Source organism: Panthera onca, chromosome F2, assembly GCF_046562875.1.
Source record: "Panthera onca isolate mPanOnc1 chromosome F2, mPanOnc1 haplotype 2, whole genome shotgun sequence".
NCBI classification, from domain to species: domain Eukaryota; kingdom Metazoa; phylum Chordata; class Mammalia; order Carnivora; family Felidae; genus Panthera; species Panthera onca.
The window spans coordinates 14,140,238-14,156,268 of NC_138356.1; the positions used below are offsets into that span (position 1 = coordinate 14,140,238).

The 16,031-nt window shown below is 38.3% G+C and overlaps 1 protein-coding gene across 1 annotated transcript in view; it reads left to right on the top strand.

Moving 5' to 3' along the window:
• NKAIN3 (sodium/potassium transporting ATPase interacting 3) overlaps positions 1 to 16,031 on the top strand; it is a 607,771-nt gene that overhangs the window by 451,885 nt on the left and 139,855 nt on the right. The window contains exon 5 of the mRNA XM_081792191.1: positions 8,686 to 8,883. Within this exon, the coding sequence (XP_081648317.1) occupies positions 8,686 to 8,883 (198 nt within the window). The remainder of the gene's footprint in view (positions 1 to 8,685; positions 8,884 to 16,031) is intronic.

Genomic DNA, 16,031 nt, shown 5'->3' on the forward strand with positions numbered 1-16,031 from the left:
TTAAAAAAAATTTTATCTTCAAGCAGTATGTAATACTTAATAAAGAATAATGAAGTAGTCGACAAATACTCATTTTATCACCAATGAAATAAAGATAAAACTTTTCCCTCACAATTAAACCCTTCTTGTTTACTGTTCCATGATCCCTTTTTTCACTCTGTATTCTGCATTTATTTGTTATGTTTTTATATTTATTTAAAGTTTTACCATATATATATATATATATATATATATATATATATGCGCATTCCTAAAAAAAATGCATAGTATTGCACAACTTTTAAAACTTTATATAACTGAAGTCATACAATATTTTGTCCACAACTGGATTCTTTTTGTCAACATCATGCTTAAGAGATCCATCCTTTTGAATATACATAAGCTTATTTAATTCATTTCTACTTCACATAGCATTCAATTGCACGAATACCAATTTATTAATGCCTGATAGACATTTAGCTTGTTCTCAACTTTTTGCTGTTGCAAACACCATTGCTAAGTAGACTCATATGTGTATACAGGTGGATGTGTGAGCTAGGATAAAGGCAGAGGGATAAAATTGCAGAATCAAGAGGCATTCCCATTTTTAACTTTTCAATGTTGCCACACTATTCTCTGGTAGACTAGTGATTATCCTGCATGTGACTGGCCCCTGTACCACACTGAACAACGACAAGTCATATTGAGCGTGATCATTCTTACTAGGATGTAGTTAATTTTATTGTAGATTTTTAAAGATACAAATTTGGTCTTTGTTTTGCTATCTATTGGATCTTTGGTTTTTTAAGTAATTTCTGCTATTATATATTTCTGATGTCCTTACTCTTTTTAAATAGCACTCATCTTCGATCATGAAATGTGCTTTTTTGTTATGTTTATAGTCTGTCTTCCCATATGAGAATGTTAGCTCCAATGGAACAGGGATTTTAGTCTGTTTTGTTCATGGATTCATCTAGATCCCTGAATAATATAGGCACATAGCAAATATTTGTTAATGAAATCTATATCTAACATCTTTAGTTTTAACTTGTGAGTCTTTTAAAACTTTTAAACTAGATGCTTAGCTCACTAATTTTTAGCCTTTCTTCTTTCCTACTAAAACATTTAATGCTATACATTTACCCTCAATGTGATATATTTATTGTTACTATTATTCTAGACGTATTGTTTGACACTAAAAATAAATCTGTGTTATGTACTTTGGCACTGTGTGGATTAATTATTTACTTAATTTTTTAAATAACCAATTGCTAATCCTTACAAGAATCAAACAATTTTGTTAAAATTGGCAAAAATGTGGTTTTTTAAGTTCTTTTATTCCTTCTGCCTTTATTGCCTGACACTCATCAGTAATGTAGAATTTTATTTCACCAGCTTGGTTAACTTGATTTAGAATTTCTACTGGAAAAAGACAAAATAAATGCTTTCTTCTTTCTCTTTACTCATTTTTTTCAAGTGCAGTTATTTTTTATAATTAAGAAACACTTTTTAGAGAGAGCAGTCATAGCAAAATTGAGCAGAAGGCACAGAAGTCTTATTTAAGTAGCTGCTTTAAATATTAACAGTGAGTATTTTTACCTTTCTTTTTTGATCATTATGGAGTCACGGATTTTCATTGATTCAATGCATTTTGTCAGCCTTAAACATTATTCTTTCTGATGTTCCAATTATTATAACTTCAGCCAATAACAGACCCTACATATTGGTTCCCACATGTTTTCAACAGGACTCCTCAATTTTTTTAAACTGTCTTGTTTTCTAGAACAAAATATATTTCACACTGTCTTTGTTCCTTCCTTGTACCACACTGAATTTAGCATTTCTCCAGGGAAAAACCTTGGTTCTTATACTGGGGAGTGTGAACCAGAGATGTTTGCTGCTACCGGAGTGACATTGCTTCTAGGCCATTTCGATGAACAGAGATCACACACACACACACACACATTCTATATAATCATTTCGAATCGTGAGCACAATTTGAAATTTTCAGTTCAGTCTTAACATCATAGTGGCTTTTTGCAGCGATACAATTTTATTGCCATGTATAAGGTGCTGTGCACATAGCACCAAACCCACAAAGACTGAGGGGATTGAGCTTATATTAATCATTTAGACAAAACACGAATTTATATATACTTACAGACTAAAACTGTACTAATTCTAAAAGTCAGCTAATCCAGATATGAATATAAATAAAAGAATCAGCAATAGAATTATTTTTTAAAGTGCTACTTATTATGGGACTAAGGTTTTCAATTGAATAAGTTAAAAAATGAGAACAAAAGAAAGGAACACAAATATTAGCCATTTCCATGAAAATTATACAATGAACTGTATGACTGAACAGACTAGAACCAAAGCTCAGAGCATGATAGTGAAAGTTGTTTTGGTGACACAGTGCAAGTGGGGGAGGGGCAGAGAGAGAGAGAATCCCAAGCAGGTTCCACGTTGTCAGCGCAGAGCCTGACTCGGGGCTTGAACCCATAAAGCCGTGAGATCATGACCTGAGCTGAAATCAAGAGTTGGACGCTTAACCAACTGAGCCACCCAGGCACCCCTGGTTTCCTCATTATTGAGATTAATTGATCGTGGGCAATATTTTAGTTCTTATTTCGAAAGTAAAAGCATGTGGATAGTAAAATATATTACTTAAATTTCTGGAAGAAATTTCTGGAAGAGCAGTCAACTCTTTGTTTTCCAAATCACACTATTTCACTTAATTTCTTTGATCTTATAACTGTTTTTTCTTTTCTTTTTCATTTTAATTCCAGTATAGTTAACATACAGTGTTATATTCGTTTCAGGTGTACAACATAGTGATTCAACAATTCGATACATTACTCAGTGCTCATCGAGATAAGTGACTCTCTTCTCTTACACCGAAAATTTGTATTTCCAACACCATTTAACATGACGACTCCTTTCTTTTAACCTACATGTAAGGAAAATGGTTTTACAATGCCAAGCTGACAAAGATGCACTGGGACATACTGTTTCCAGCCCGTCCCTTCCCCTTTAGGGGGGCCGATGTGCCCAATTCCAGCCCCGCAATGATGCTGCTGCTGGAGCGGCCTTCCTCAGGGCATTGCCGTCAGCTGACAGGCGGCTGCCACCCGATGAGAGACGGTTGTCCTCCATTTATCTCTTCCTCTCGGCCCCACATGCTATTCTGCCTCCAGAATATGTCTCACCTCTCTGTTCTGCCTCTCTCTACTGCTACCACCTTTCTCCAAGACACTCACCCACTATCATAACCACCTACCTGGCTCCGAGTTTTGCCCAATCAAACCCATCCTCTTTACAGTTCTTAGAATTATCTTTTTAAGAATGCACAGGAGATGATGCTGGTATTTGACTTCTCAAGTGGACTCTGCCGTGGCTCATTGCCTGTCTTCAGCCTCATCATACACCACTTTTATCCTCACCTCGGCTTCCCTCCAGCTATACCGGTCTTCAGTCGGTACCAGGAATACTGACACCTCTTTGCCCTCACGTGATCTTTGCACTTGGAGTTCCGTCAGTGTGCAACACGCGTTCCCCAGATCTTCACACATCTAGTTCCTTCTCATCTAACAGGTCTTGGCCCAAATATCCGCTATTGGAGAAGCCTTCTCTGGCGACCTATTAGGGAGGAACTCCATTTCACATCCCAGCCACTCTCCAGCACGTTATTTCCTTTATATTAGTTTTCGCAATGGGTACTTATTCTGCCTACTTAGTTGTTTCCTTTATTACCTATCTTCTCTGCTAGAGTATATGTTCCATGAGGACAGGGATAAGATCTCTTATGTTCAGTCTTACATCCCAACACATAGCTCACATTAGAAACTCCATAAATATCATTGGATGGATAGATGAGACTTCACTCCTTCCTGTTGTGGTTCAATTCAGGGAATTAATCCCCAGGATGAAGACAAAAGGCTTCATTACTTTTAGCTCTGCCTCTGGTTTATGACCAATGGTACAGAAATGAAAAATCCCAGCAATACCTAGTTGTAGAGATGGGAAACAGGAAGTCAGAGTAACCGGTGGCCACTTACTCTGCACACTGCTTTTTTTCTCTTAGTTTTTTAATTTGAGTATAGTTGACACACAATGTTACATTAGTTTCAGTTGTACAACATAGTGATTCAGCAAGTTTATACATTATGCTGTGCTCAAACGTGTAGCCACGACTTCTCACCATACAATACTATTACAATGTGGTTTTTTAGATGTTTATTTAAAACATTATTTTGAGGGAGATAGGGAGAGACAGCATGTGTGTGCCAATTGGGGAGGAGCAGAGAGACAGGGAGAGAGAATCCCAAGCAGGCTCTGTACTGTCAGTGCCGACCCCAATATGGGGCTCATGAGATCATGACCTGAGCCAAAATCAAGAGTTGGATGCTTAATCATCTGAGCCACCAAGGTGCCCACAAAATCATCAACTATATTCCTTGTGCTGTGTCCTTTATTCCTGTGACTTGTTCATTTCAAAACTGGGAGCCGGTACCTACCACTCCCCTTTACCCATTTGCCCAACCCCCACCCGCCCCCCACCGTAACCATCACTTTGTTCTCTGTATTTATAGGTGCAAACTGCTCTTTGTATTCAGAACCAATGGCACAGACTAAGTGATTATGACTTAGCAAATGACAGACTCTTTCTTCCCAATGGAAACTTGAATATCTTTTAAACCTATCTTTAAGGAAAACAACATATAATTGTTAATATATTTGAACTGGTACCTAGTCTTTGTATTACATGCTCTAAACACTTACACCTCACTACCAAGCACTGTGTTTGCCCTTTACTCTATGGATCCATAGTACCCTCTAAAATATTTAGTGCTTTGGTGAAAAAAAAAATAATTAGAAATGTAAGCAAATTGTTTTTACTTGTCTAATTCATATTCTGAGATGAACGAGTATCTCAAAAGAAGTTTCAACTAACATGAATTCTACTATCTAAATATAAGCCCAATGCTAACTCTTTAAAACTGAGTAAAATCTATTTTGTTAAATACACGTTTGTCTCCAAATGTCCTGGCTTATGATAAGACTGAGTAAAAAGACAAAGAAAGGAGATGACTATGTAAGAGTGGATTCAATGATTCTGAGTCACAATTAAGGAAACAGAAAAAAAAAAAAAAAGAATATCATTAGCAGTTGAGCATCCATTTCTAGAAGTAGAGAGGGTTAGTTGAATTAAACACATGCCCAAAAAAGCAGATAGAATAAGAATAAGACAGAGACTATCTCCTTGATTAATAAGAGATAATATAGTGATATACTATAAAAGAGTGAATATTGAGCTTTTTTAGGACATGAGCTGATTCCAGTGCTGCGGCTACACTTATTGTGAAAGGAATGTGGGCAGGCAGGTTCACCTACACGGTTGATGAACAACACTTCAAAGAATTCTGGAAATTCCTTTTTTGTTTAATTCAAGTATTTGAAGGAAATGGGAACAAGTTTGGAATTCACACTAGAGAGATGAAAGTACTTTGAAACATTTAATATTTGCTTAAATAGATATTAGGGGGAGACAGGTATTCTGGAATAATTTTCTTCTAAGTCATAACTTTGTGCGTGTGAGCAGATGCAGCGGGCATGCGGTTCTCCACGTGTTTCCTTGGAGGGACTCTTGCTTTCCTTGCCCACCCTTGAGGCCACCATCCTGTGTTCTCACTATGTTCACTCCCAAACTTCATGAAAAAACACACCAAATTCTCCCTTTCAGTCCCCTCTATTCCTTGTAATCCAGTTTTTCACTCCCAATGCTCTCCTGGCATTGCATTTCATAAGGCATCCCCCTCCTGCCAAACCAGTCATCAAATTCAGTGGTTCTTTTTAACCAGGCTTTGAGTCTATGGCATTACCATCTTCCCTGAAATTCTCTCTTCTGTTAGCCTTGATGTGTTTTCTCTCTCTCCAGGCTGCCCTTTGCATCCCAAGCCCCTCTGCTTGGGTTTCATGCATTTCTTCTCCTTCCTTGCTTTCTTTGTCGTCCAAACTGTCCCTTGGTAATCACACACGCTTGCATAAATGTAAATATCATTGTTGAAATCTTTTAAATTCTAAAGAAAATGACAAGGATGTCAGTCACCAGTCTTCTTAAGCATGTTGTGCTTAAATCATCACTATACTATTCTAACTCCAAGAAGTGAAAGAGAAACAACGTTTGAGCTCCTTGAAATTATTTGTAAGGATCGCTTTGTTGATCCAGGTTTAGCCTTAACCCATGTATTTCAAATCTATAGGCTTTGATGTGGTAATGAACAGCTTAAACAAAGTAAATGACCTTCTGTATTTTTTTTTCATAAAAAACTTTGTTATAGTTTTTTGTTCTGCATTTCCTCTGATGTGCTTCATATACAAAATTGAGTTGTTATGTGTTAAGGGTTTTTGCAATGTTTGAAATCTAGCTACTGAAGGGGATTCAAATCAGACACACACTTGCAATAAAATTTTATACCAAATTTAAGTTAGAAGTTTAAGCTTTAAGTATAATTTGATGCTATTGATGTTCTCATTCACATTTTAATGTAGTCATGGCAAAAAACAGCACAGTTTTTAAATATTTATAGTACCAGCAAATTAAGTGAGAACTACACAGAGGGATTTTATGAGTGTAGCAAATACATACCATGAGTTCATAAATTCACTTTTGTTTTATTTGTGTAATATAAATTTCAGTCAAAATCATATCGGAAGGAATTTAGAGTCCAGCAATAGAAAAGGCCACTGGGGAAAAATACTTAAAGAGCAGAAATTGCTATGACTTTTGAGATCACTCCAGTTCATCCTGAACCTAATGAATTCTATTAAAACGGGAAATAATAGTTTTTTGGTTGTGATCATGACTAACTGTAAGAGATTAAATCTGATGGTCAGGAAAGGGAGCAGTCAGTGTGCTGTTTGCCTGCAGGTAAATTGCCTTGCGCTAAACTGAATTCACTAGCTAAAGCAATTATTTTTCTATAATATTCTCCCTTCAGAGGGCACTGCAAATGATACAGGTAGCAAACCAAGAACCAAAAAAAAAAAAAAAAAGATGTAAAATGTTTTATTATCAATAAAGTGCTGTAACTGTGAAGGTAACTGAATGATATGTGTAACAAACCAACAACCCAAAAAAGAAAAAAAAGATATAAAATGTTTTAATAGTGATATAATCTGAGGCATACCTATAATAGTAGTTTTGTTAGCAACCACAGCCCTTGGGCTTACCAAGCGATAGGAATTAACTAGAGGCCAAGCAGGACTTCTGGGCAAGGCTTTTATTGGGGATTGCACTCCAGCAAAAGGAAGACAGTATGATGGGGAAAGATAGGATTCAGTGGGCAGAACGGGAGAGGCCAGGACTTGAGGTCAGTTTTTTGGGAATCAAGATGCTGGCTCCTTACCTAATCTTTTCAATCCATTGTTACAGCAAAAACAGTCTGATCTCAGTTGTTCGAGGCTCACATTCCACCAAAATACTAATGGGCATCTTTTGAGGCTAAACACCCTGGCTGTTGTCTCTGCTAAGGAGCTCTGAAAGCTTATTTTGATATGTAAATGCCAAGGATTGCCTTCTTGGTTCTTTTGCTCTGGCTCTCAGTGGTGTTTTCTGGAATTGAGGAGGAATTTAGGGTATGAGGAATTGTAAAGGTTTGGGAGGGAGAACACCACAGGCAACGGGGTAGTACCACATCAGAGCTGAACGTACAGACTGCAGAGGATCAAGTTATGGGTCTGTCATTAAATAGGCAATTTATTTAATTTGTTCATTAAATTGGGCAATGTATTTTACCTCTCTGTGATTTCCTTTCCTTACGTGTGTTAGTTTCTTACGGCTGCTATGTAACAAGTTACTACAAACCTGATGTCTTAAACAACAGAAACTTAATCTCACAATTCTGGAGGCTACAAGTCTGCAATCAGTTTCCTTGGGCTGAAATCAAGGTGTTGACGGGGCCATGCTCCCTCTGGACCTCTTGAAGAGAATAGTCCCTTGTCTCTTCCAGCTTCTAGTGGCTACCAGCATTCCTGGGCTTGTGGCCACATCACTCCCATCTCCAATTTTCCATGGTCACATTGCCTTCTCCTCTTCTGCCTTGTGTCTGATCTCCCTCTGCCTCCCCCTCATGAGAATACATGAGATTGCATTTAGGGCCCACTCAGATAATCCAAAGAAGGTAAAATTCACAGGTACCAGAGAGAGGCACATGAAGGTCTTTTGAGGGGACTACTATTCAGCTTACTATAAATTGGGTTACTACTAGTATCTATATGAACCTTAAGGATATAGCATATGAAAAGTGCTTAGAACAATGGCTAGAATGCTAAAAAGCACTCATATGTTAGCCCATAAAGGTGATGTCGATGATGATGAACAAGAAAATGCAGACAAAAAGTCTCAAAATGAATAAAATAATTTGTTTTGAACAAATGTAGAGGACCTTGCCTCTCAATTTTTGAGGCGTGCTAACCTTACAATGTTATTTTCCAAAGGTTGTATCTATGTTAAACGATTATAATCCAGTCGTTTGGGCATATAGTATATATAGCCATTTGTGGTTCTGTCTAGTGTTATTTTGCACCTGAAATGTGAGTCCTCTCAACAATTTTCTCCATCCTGAATTCTTCCTAAAGTGCAAATCAGAGACGTGATATGATAGGACTGTCTCCTTTTGCTCTTGTCTCCTGCCCACCTAGGATACAGATCTGATGACATTCAACATTTCTGTGCACCGGTCGTGGTGGCGGGAACACGGGCCTGGCTGTGTCCGAAGAGTGCTGCCTCCATCTGCCCACGGCATGATGGACGATTACACGTACGTCTCTGTCACAGGCTGCATTGTGGACTTCCAGTACCTAGAGGTCATCCACAGCGCTGTCCAGATACTACTCTCTGTAAGTAGCACCATTGAATCACTGTCTGATCAAGACTCTCCTTTATTGGCATTTTTGTATCTAAACCTGCTGTCCACACCCATCTGGTAGATAATGCCTTAAATAAGCACATGGAGAACATCCTTTAAATAATGGAAATAGCAGCAATTATGCTAACAGTAGCTGTACTTAATGAGGCTACATCTTCCCTCTTGGTATCCGGACACTTTGTTTTAGAAATAGTTTTCGCTATAGTTTCTAACTTGAGATACAATACACACCATTCAGTGAAATAGCATCACCACCCCCCAGAAGCAGTGCCTTTCCCATTCTCTACTTTGGGTTCTTCTGCTTACGCGTCTGCTACTGACTGCTTCTACTTCTAAAGCATTCTTTAACTAATGTGCATCAGTTCCAGAGAAAGGAGGATGCAAACACACCCAATGGCTTGATCAATCTAGTAAGCTTCATATTTCAAATAATTAATCCTGGGGGCGCCTGGGTGGCTCAGTCGGTTGGGCTTCTGACTTCGGCTCAGGTCATGATCTCGTGGTCCATGGGTTCAAGTCCTGCATTGGGCTCTGTGCTGACAGCTCGGAGCCTGGAGACTGCTTTGGATTCTGTTGCTCCCTTTCTCTCTCTCTCTACCACTCCCTGTCACCCCTCCATCCCCCGCCTGCTCATGCTGTGTCTCAAAAATAAACGTTAAAAATAATAATAATTATTATTCCTTAAGAAAACAAATCCCTCCAAAGAGTCTTCCACATTTTAGTGCTTAAAGTGTGGTGTCAAGATGTAATTCCATATAGAGGAGCAGAAAGAAGAAATGGCTTGATTGGACCACAGGAAGTTTATGTCCTGGGAATCTCTTAAAGTTAATTTTTTTCTATCAGATTGTCCCACACACAATTTGATTACAGTGTAGAGGGGAAGTAACTTAAGATATTATCAACAATGCTGTTCCTCTGAGATCCAACAAGGACATGGCATGTTGTTTGAGTCAGCATACAATAAAGTCAGTTTAAGTCACACTTTTCATATAAGCCAACTATCCAACTCGATCCTTCTATCCAACTGGTTGAGTTAGAATAGGAACAAAAGATACAGGCTCAACAGTAAATGAATAGACAACAGAAGTATAAGAGATGTATGTCGGTGAAGAATGTACCTTGGAATTATTTCTAGAAACAGGTTGAGAAATCCTTGTTATCATTTAGTATATCTGTTATCTACTGCCATGTAACAAACCACTCCAACATGGAATTACTTAGAGCAATATAAATTTATTGCTTAGAGTTTTGTGGGTCAGAAATTTGGGCAGGGTTCAACTGTGTAGTTCTTCTGCTCTGCATGGTATTGGCCAGGATCACTCATATGCACCGTTCAACAAGGGCTTCTGCTGGGGCTAGAATACCCAAGAGGACCTCATTCACATGTCTGGTGCTGCTGTTGGACCACATTCTCCTCCATATGGCTTGTCTTCTTGCAGAAACTTAACAAGTTTTCCTATAGCAAGGTAGCTAGGTTCCAGGGGAAGCCCAGCATGTAAGCATTTTTCCAGCCTCTACCTGAATAACTTGTACTATTATTCCATTGATTACAGCAAGTCATATGACCAAGCCCAAGCCAAATGTAGGAGGGCAGCTATAAAAAAGTGAGCATACCAGGAGCCATGGCTGATTTGGGACCACCAACATAGTGGTCTTACCTCACTGGTATAATCTATGAATTGTTGTTCTTTAACCCACATATGTCAAGTTTTAAAATAGTGTTTTGGAGCACACTTGAAATATAATTTTCTAGAAAGACTAAAGGTTAGAATAAAAAATCAGATTGTTTAGTGTTCTAGTCCAACGAAAGCAAATTCTGCACTGAATTTAAAAAAAGAAGAAAGAGGTTATGCCTCAACACTAAGGAATTTTCTCTCAGAGATGTACCAGAGATTCTGATTATTCTTGGTTTCTAGATATTGCCATTTGTCAATAGATGTTTATCAGTTGTTTCCTATTTTCTGATCTTTCTTTACTCTCCTAGCAGTTACATATGAAACTGTGCCAAAATATATGTTTAAATCTTTGTTGTTGTTTTTTTTAAGAAAAATAGAGAGGCACATTTTCTCTTAAAATTTTTCAGTGTATGTTAAGGTAAAAGAGTACTCTATTATTATATGCTAGATTCTAAAGGTTCTTATTCTTTTTTTTTTAATTTTGAAACATTTTTCTAGAATCTTTCATCTCTGGACAGATCTCCTTCCTTTTAAAAAATTATTCAGAGTAAATTGCTAAACCATTTTGTGGAATGATAGCATGATGTTCACATTTTTATAATACAGCATAATACTGTGGAATCAAAAAGTCATTTCTCCATGGTTACTCCAATTCAAATGAATAGCAAGGTGAAAGTATTTATTTGGTAAGGGGCTGAACTGACACATAAAAACATACACTAAGGAGAAATACTCAACAAAATGTATGTTGCCACCTAAAAGGACTTGTCAGTTATAAACTAATTCTTTGACATATTTGTCGAGTGAACATTCAAAGCCGTCCACCCGCATGTATAGTCCTGACTCTTCTATTCAGCATTCCAGCAATAAAAGGATTAGTTGCTGATCTCTGACTTTTCTTGTGTAATACACCCATGAGACAAGAGTTCCAGTATTGTATCTTTTTATATTAAAATGGAATACACCCTGAAATTGTTTCCCAACTGTCAAATTATGTATTATTGTGTGGTTATATGGGTTTTTTATACTTGCCACGTATTTCATATAAATATGTTTATAACTATTAGAATTACAATTTTTTAATGTGATGATATAGGAATACTTTCTGTAGTAGTCGCCTAGCATGTGCTGAGATGTCAACCTTATTCCTGAAAAAAAGGGGATGATGGCCACAATATTTAACAGCCTGTGCTGCATGGGCGACAACTTGGCAAATTAGACAAAGGGCTTTGAGATGGGACAATGTCCTGGAGGCCCTGCTGTGCCAGGGGGTACCCCTGTAATTGCTAGAGGCACAGAAGGATCTAGAAGGATGCAGGGAGAGGCCAACAGAGGTGGGCAGAATAATGGAGGGGGTGTGTTGGGGTTTGAAATCAGCAGCTCTCTGGCAAGTGAAAGGGAAATATTTGAACGGTTTACTCATGGATACAGCTCTGCTCTGCTCATGAATACTGCCTGTACTGTTGTCCCACGTAAGAGTAGAGCTTGGAACTGGAAAAAATGAGATGCCAGTCAAATATCTGCAGGAGCTATGTACAAGCTTGACAGAAACACAAAAAATAGCAGGATTCAGAAAGAAGGCAGTGGCCTGCTACCCCCTCTGGGACGACGTGTCTAGCTCCACGGGCCCCAGCACGGGAGCTCTGGTCCCTGGCCTTGCCAGTGCCACTGTGTCTGCATAGCAGCAACGTGTCTTGGGGTCCCTCACTGGCACCCAGGTTGAGGGGGACAGGGAGAATGGAAGGCAGAGAGAGATGCCTGCCACCCTAATCTCACTGAAGCCTATTTAGCAGGGGTCCTGCAAATGGCCAGCAACACCAAGTTATACTTCAGGGTGGAATCTAAAGAACGACTGTGAATAGTATGAGGAGAGGAGCAAAGTCTAATCCATGGAGGAGATGAAGAGTCAAGGGCTGTAGCCAGGAGCAAGGTGTGGGTGATGTTAGTCCCCCTTGTCTGTGACCACTGCCCATGTCCTTGGCCCATATCCTCATCATTTCTACCAGAAGGATGGCCAATAGCCTCCCAGAGAGTCTTCCCGGCCCCGGTTGTGCCTCACCCACCATCACACGTGTACTTGCTCCCAGGAAGATGATTACAAAGTGCTGTTCTGGTCACCCATTTCCCTTCTGATCACCAGCCAAAGATTCCCACCTCCGAGATGAAATCTGAATTCATATCCTGTCACATGAGGACCTCATGACCTGTGCTCTGTCTGATTCCCAAGACCCCCATCTCCCAACACTCCCCTTGAGGAACCCACCTGTCATCTTCACAAAACATAACAGGTTCGCAAGCACAGCATGCCTCCCATGTGCAATACTGTGCTTGGAATGGCCCTCCACCCCACCCCGCTCCCTCTTACCCCGTTCTCAGCTCTCCAGCCACCTGTCCACAGTCCGCTAGTAGATACCTTCCCCCTCCCAAAGGTTCAGGATATGTTAATTTTTTAAATAGATAATACATTCACTTAGTCCAAACTCATAAAAATGTGTACAGTGACAATACGCCCTCACACCCTTGTGCGCCCTCTGCCTGGTTTCCCCATCTCTGCTGCTCCCCAATAGGCAGCCAGTTTTGTTTTAATTTTTAGTGCTATGCCAAAGTGTCTATATGAAATTCAAGAAACTATGACTTTTTATTTTTATTTGCCCCCCCACAAAAGACAGCATATGACATCCACTCCTCTGAGGTCTTCCTTTTTTCAACTTATATATTTTGGAACTATTTCCATATCAGCACATCAGTGGTTCATTGTTTATTTAATGCTTCCCTATTAATGGACATTTGAACTATTTACCTCATCCAATATAATGATGTTGGATGTATAGAATATAGAGCTAATGCAGCTAACATAATATATAATCCATAGTATAGCAATTTTGTATCATGATTACATATTATATAACTGTTATGCACAGTGTTATACTATATAACTGTGTACATGTGTCACTGAGAACATTTCCTAGACCTGCCCTGCTCACTCACCTTCCCTGGGCTGTACTAGATGGCTTGCTATGACAGCACAGTTTTATAATCATTCAGTCTCTGGTCTATCTACGGAAAGCCGCGTAAAGGCTGGAGTTGTGCCCTTTTTTCACTTGTTCATTTCTGCAGTCACAGTGATAGCTGAGTGATAGCACATAAATATTTGGTGAATGAATAAATGACCGACAAACAGGAGATTCCAAAGCCTGAAGTGAGTAAACACAAAAGGAAGAATCCACTGACCAAAAAGTGCAGGAATGAATGAATGCACTAACAAAATGCAGGAGCCAGAGTGAGCTTCATTTGCGAAGTGAGGGGTTGTCCACAAAATGTTATGCACAGTGCATGACACGGAAGCACCCAGTAAATGTTAGCTTTGTATTGCTGTTACTGATGTTTTTACTGTAATTGTTTCAGCCTGTCCCTCTCCTATCTGGGCCAGTCCTTCTTCAAAGACCATGGGCTCCACCCTGGTGTGCTATAACTGTTGAACTCTCAGTTCTTCAATCCCACACCTGACATCCATTCCCTGCAGGAAAAATGTCATTTCTGTGATCTTCATAGGACACTGAATCATAAATTTTTACACAGAGGACTGAATGTTTAATATGTGTTTATTTTCCTCATTCTGGCTTACTCAAGTTCTTTCCTACCTACGCCTCCCAAGAGCATTTGGATGACTGAACAAATTTCATATTTTCGTGAAAAATTTTACAATTGCTATAGTTATATACTACTGTAGTTATATATTACTGTAACTTTGTATCTACCCCCACATCTCTAATGCCTAGGACTGTGCCTGACTCAGAACAGCCACTCATTCAGAGCTGTTGAGTAAATTGTGTAAATTTTCTGGATTTTAGTTTTACAAAACACAAAGTGCATAATTTTTAAACACTGGAAGTGATTTAATGACGCTATGCCTTGATTTTGTTTCATACCACTTGCTAAAGAAAACATATCTGAAGAACACACTTCCAAATTCTTTCCGATTCGGATGCTATTTGTTTGGATTTGTGAGTGTACCCAGATGCCGGGAAAAGGAAAGTCATTCCCCTCCGAGACCATAACTCTCCTTTTGAATTTGTTCTTCCACATCCACGTGTTCTTTATTTTGAGAGGGACTTCACTAGTTCAGCCGGGTTTAGTTGCTTTGCTCCCATTGAAGAGAACATCAAAATAGTTTCTGGCAAAAATGTAAAATTATGTCCAGTTGAATTCTAGGTACTATATGTATTTTCAGAACAGACTTCCATTCTGGAAATTTAACACCACAGATTTAAAGAAGAAACATATATATCAAATTAAATACTACAATCCCAAATACAGCATTTTCTTTTTCCACTAGAGAATGTGGATAAAATATTTCTGGTTGAAAGAATATCTATAACCATTTAATCTCATTCTACAGTGTTATGTTTTACTCATTTAATTACCAAACTCTGAACATGAAATCTTACAAAACTAAATGAAACAAGTAATTAAAATTCATTTGTATGATAGGCAAAGGGTCATTATCAACAACACATGATGAAGTCATTTAAATGAATAATTAAAACAACGAAATTTAATCATTAAATCAATGAAGAATATAAACAAATGTAATCACATAATTGTAAACAAAGGTGTAAAATAGGATTGTTTCAGTAGTAACTTGATCTGTGCAAATTGAATTTGCACTAATTTAACAACTTTTAAAAACGGGAACACATAGCATCAAAGTAAAGTATTACTTACTTGTTGGTAAAGGCATTCTTTCCTGCAATGCTCATTAAAATGTCTGTACTTTTTGGCCCGGTAAGCCAACTCGGTGGAGTTTCTCCTAAGATAATTGAACAGCGACAAACAGCTACCTGCATGATGTTCTTTTCACTGTTATTTATAATAGCAAACCTGAGTATGTCTAAACAACCTTGTTGAAGACAGTATAACAATTTACAGTACATCAGCATGATTTTTAGATAGCAATAACTGTGATAATTCTGTATAAACTTTTGTATATAAAACATGGAAAGGAATTTATGATTTAAATAAGCAGTCAAGGAAAAGAAGTAAGATGCAAAAAACAAATGTGGAATTATGTGTGTTCTCTCCAAAAATGTTTTTAAATACTATAAGTATTTTTAAAATAGTGTTTAATCATCACATGATTTGTATAGAACAGTGGAAGAGATGTTATGGTTGTTTTCTTAGAAGATTACATATTCCTAAATCTCACAACATTTACTTGATCATTTGGAGGCACTCTTTTTTAAAAATGTTTATTTAGAGAGACAACATAGGAGAGCAAGTGAGAACAGGAGAGGGGCAGAGAGAGAAGGAGAGAGAATCCCAAGCAGGCTCCAGCTGTCAGCACAGAGACTGATGTGGGGCTTGAACTCACGAACCTGATCATGACCTGAACTGAAATCAAGATGCTTAACTGACTGAGCCACCCAGGTGCACCTGGAGGCAC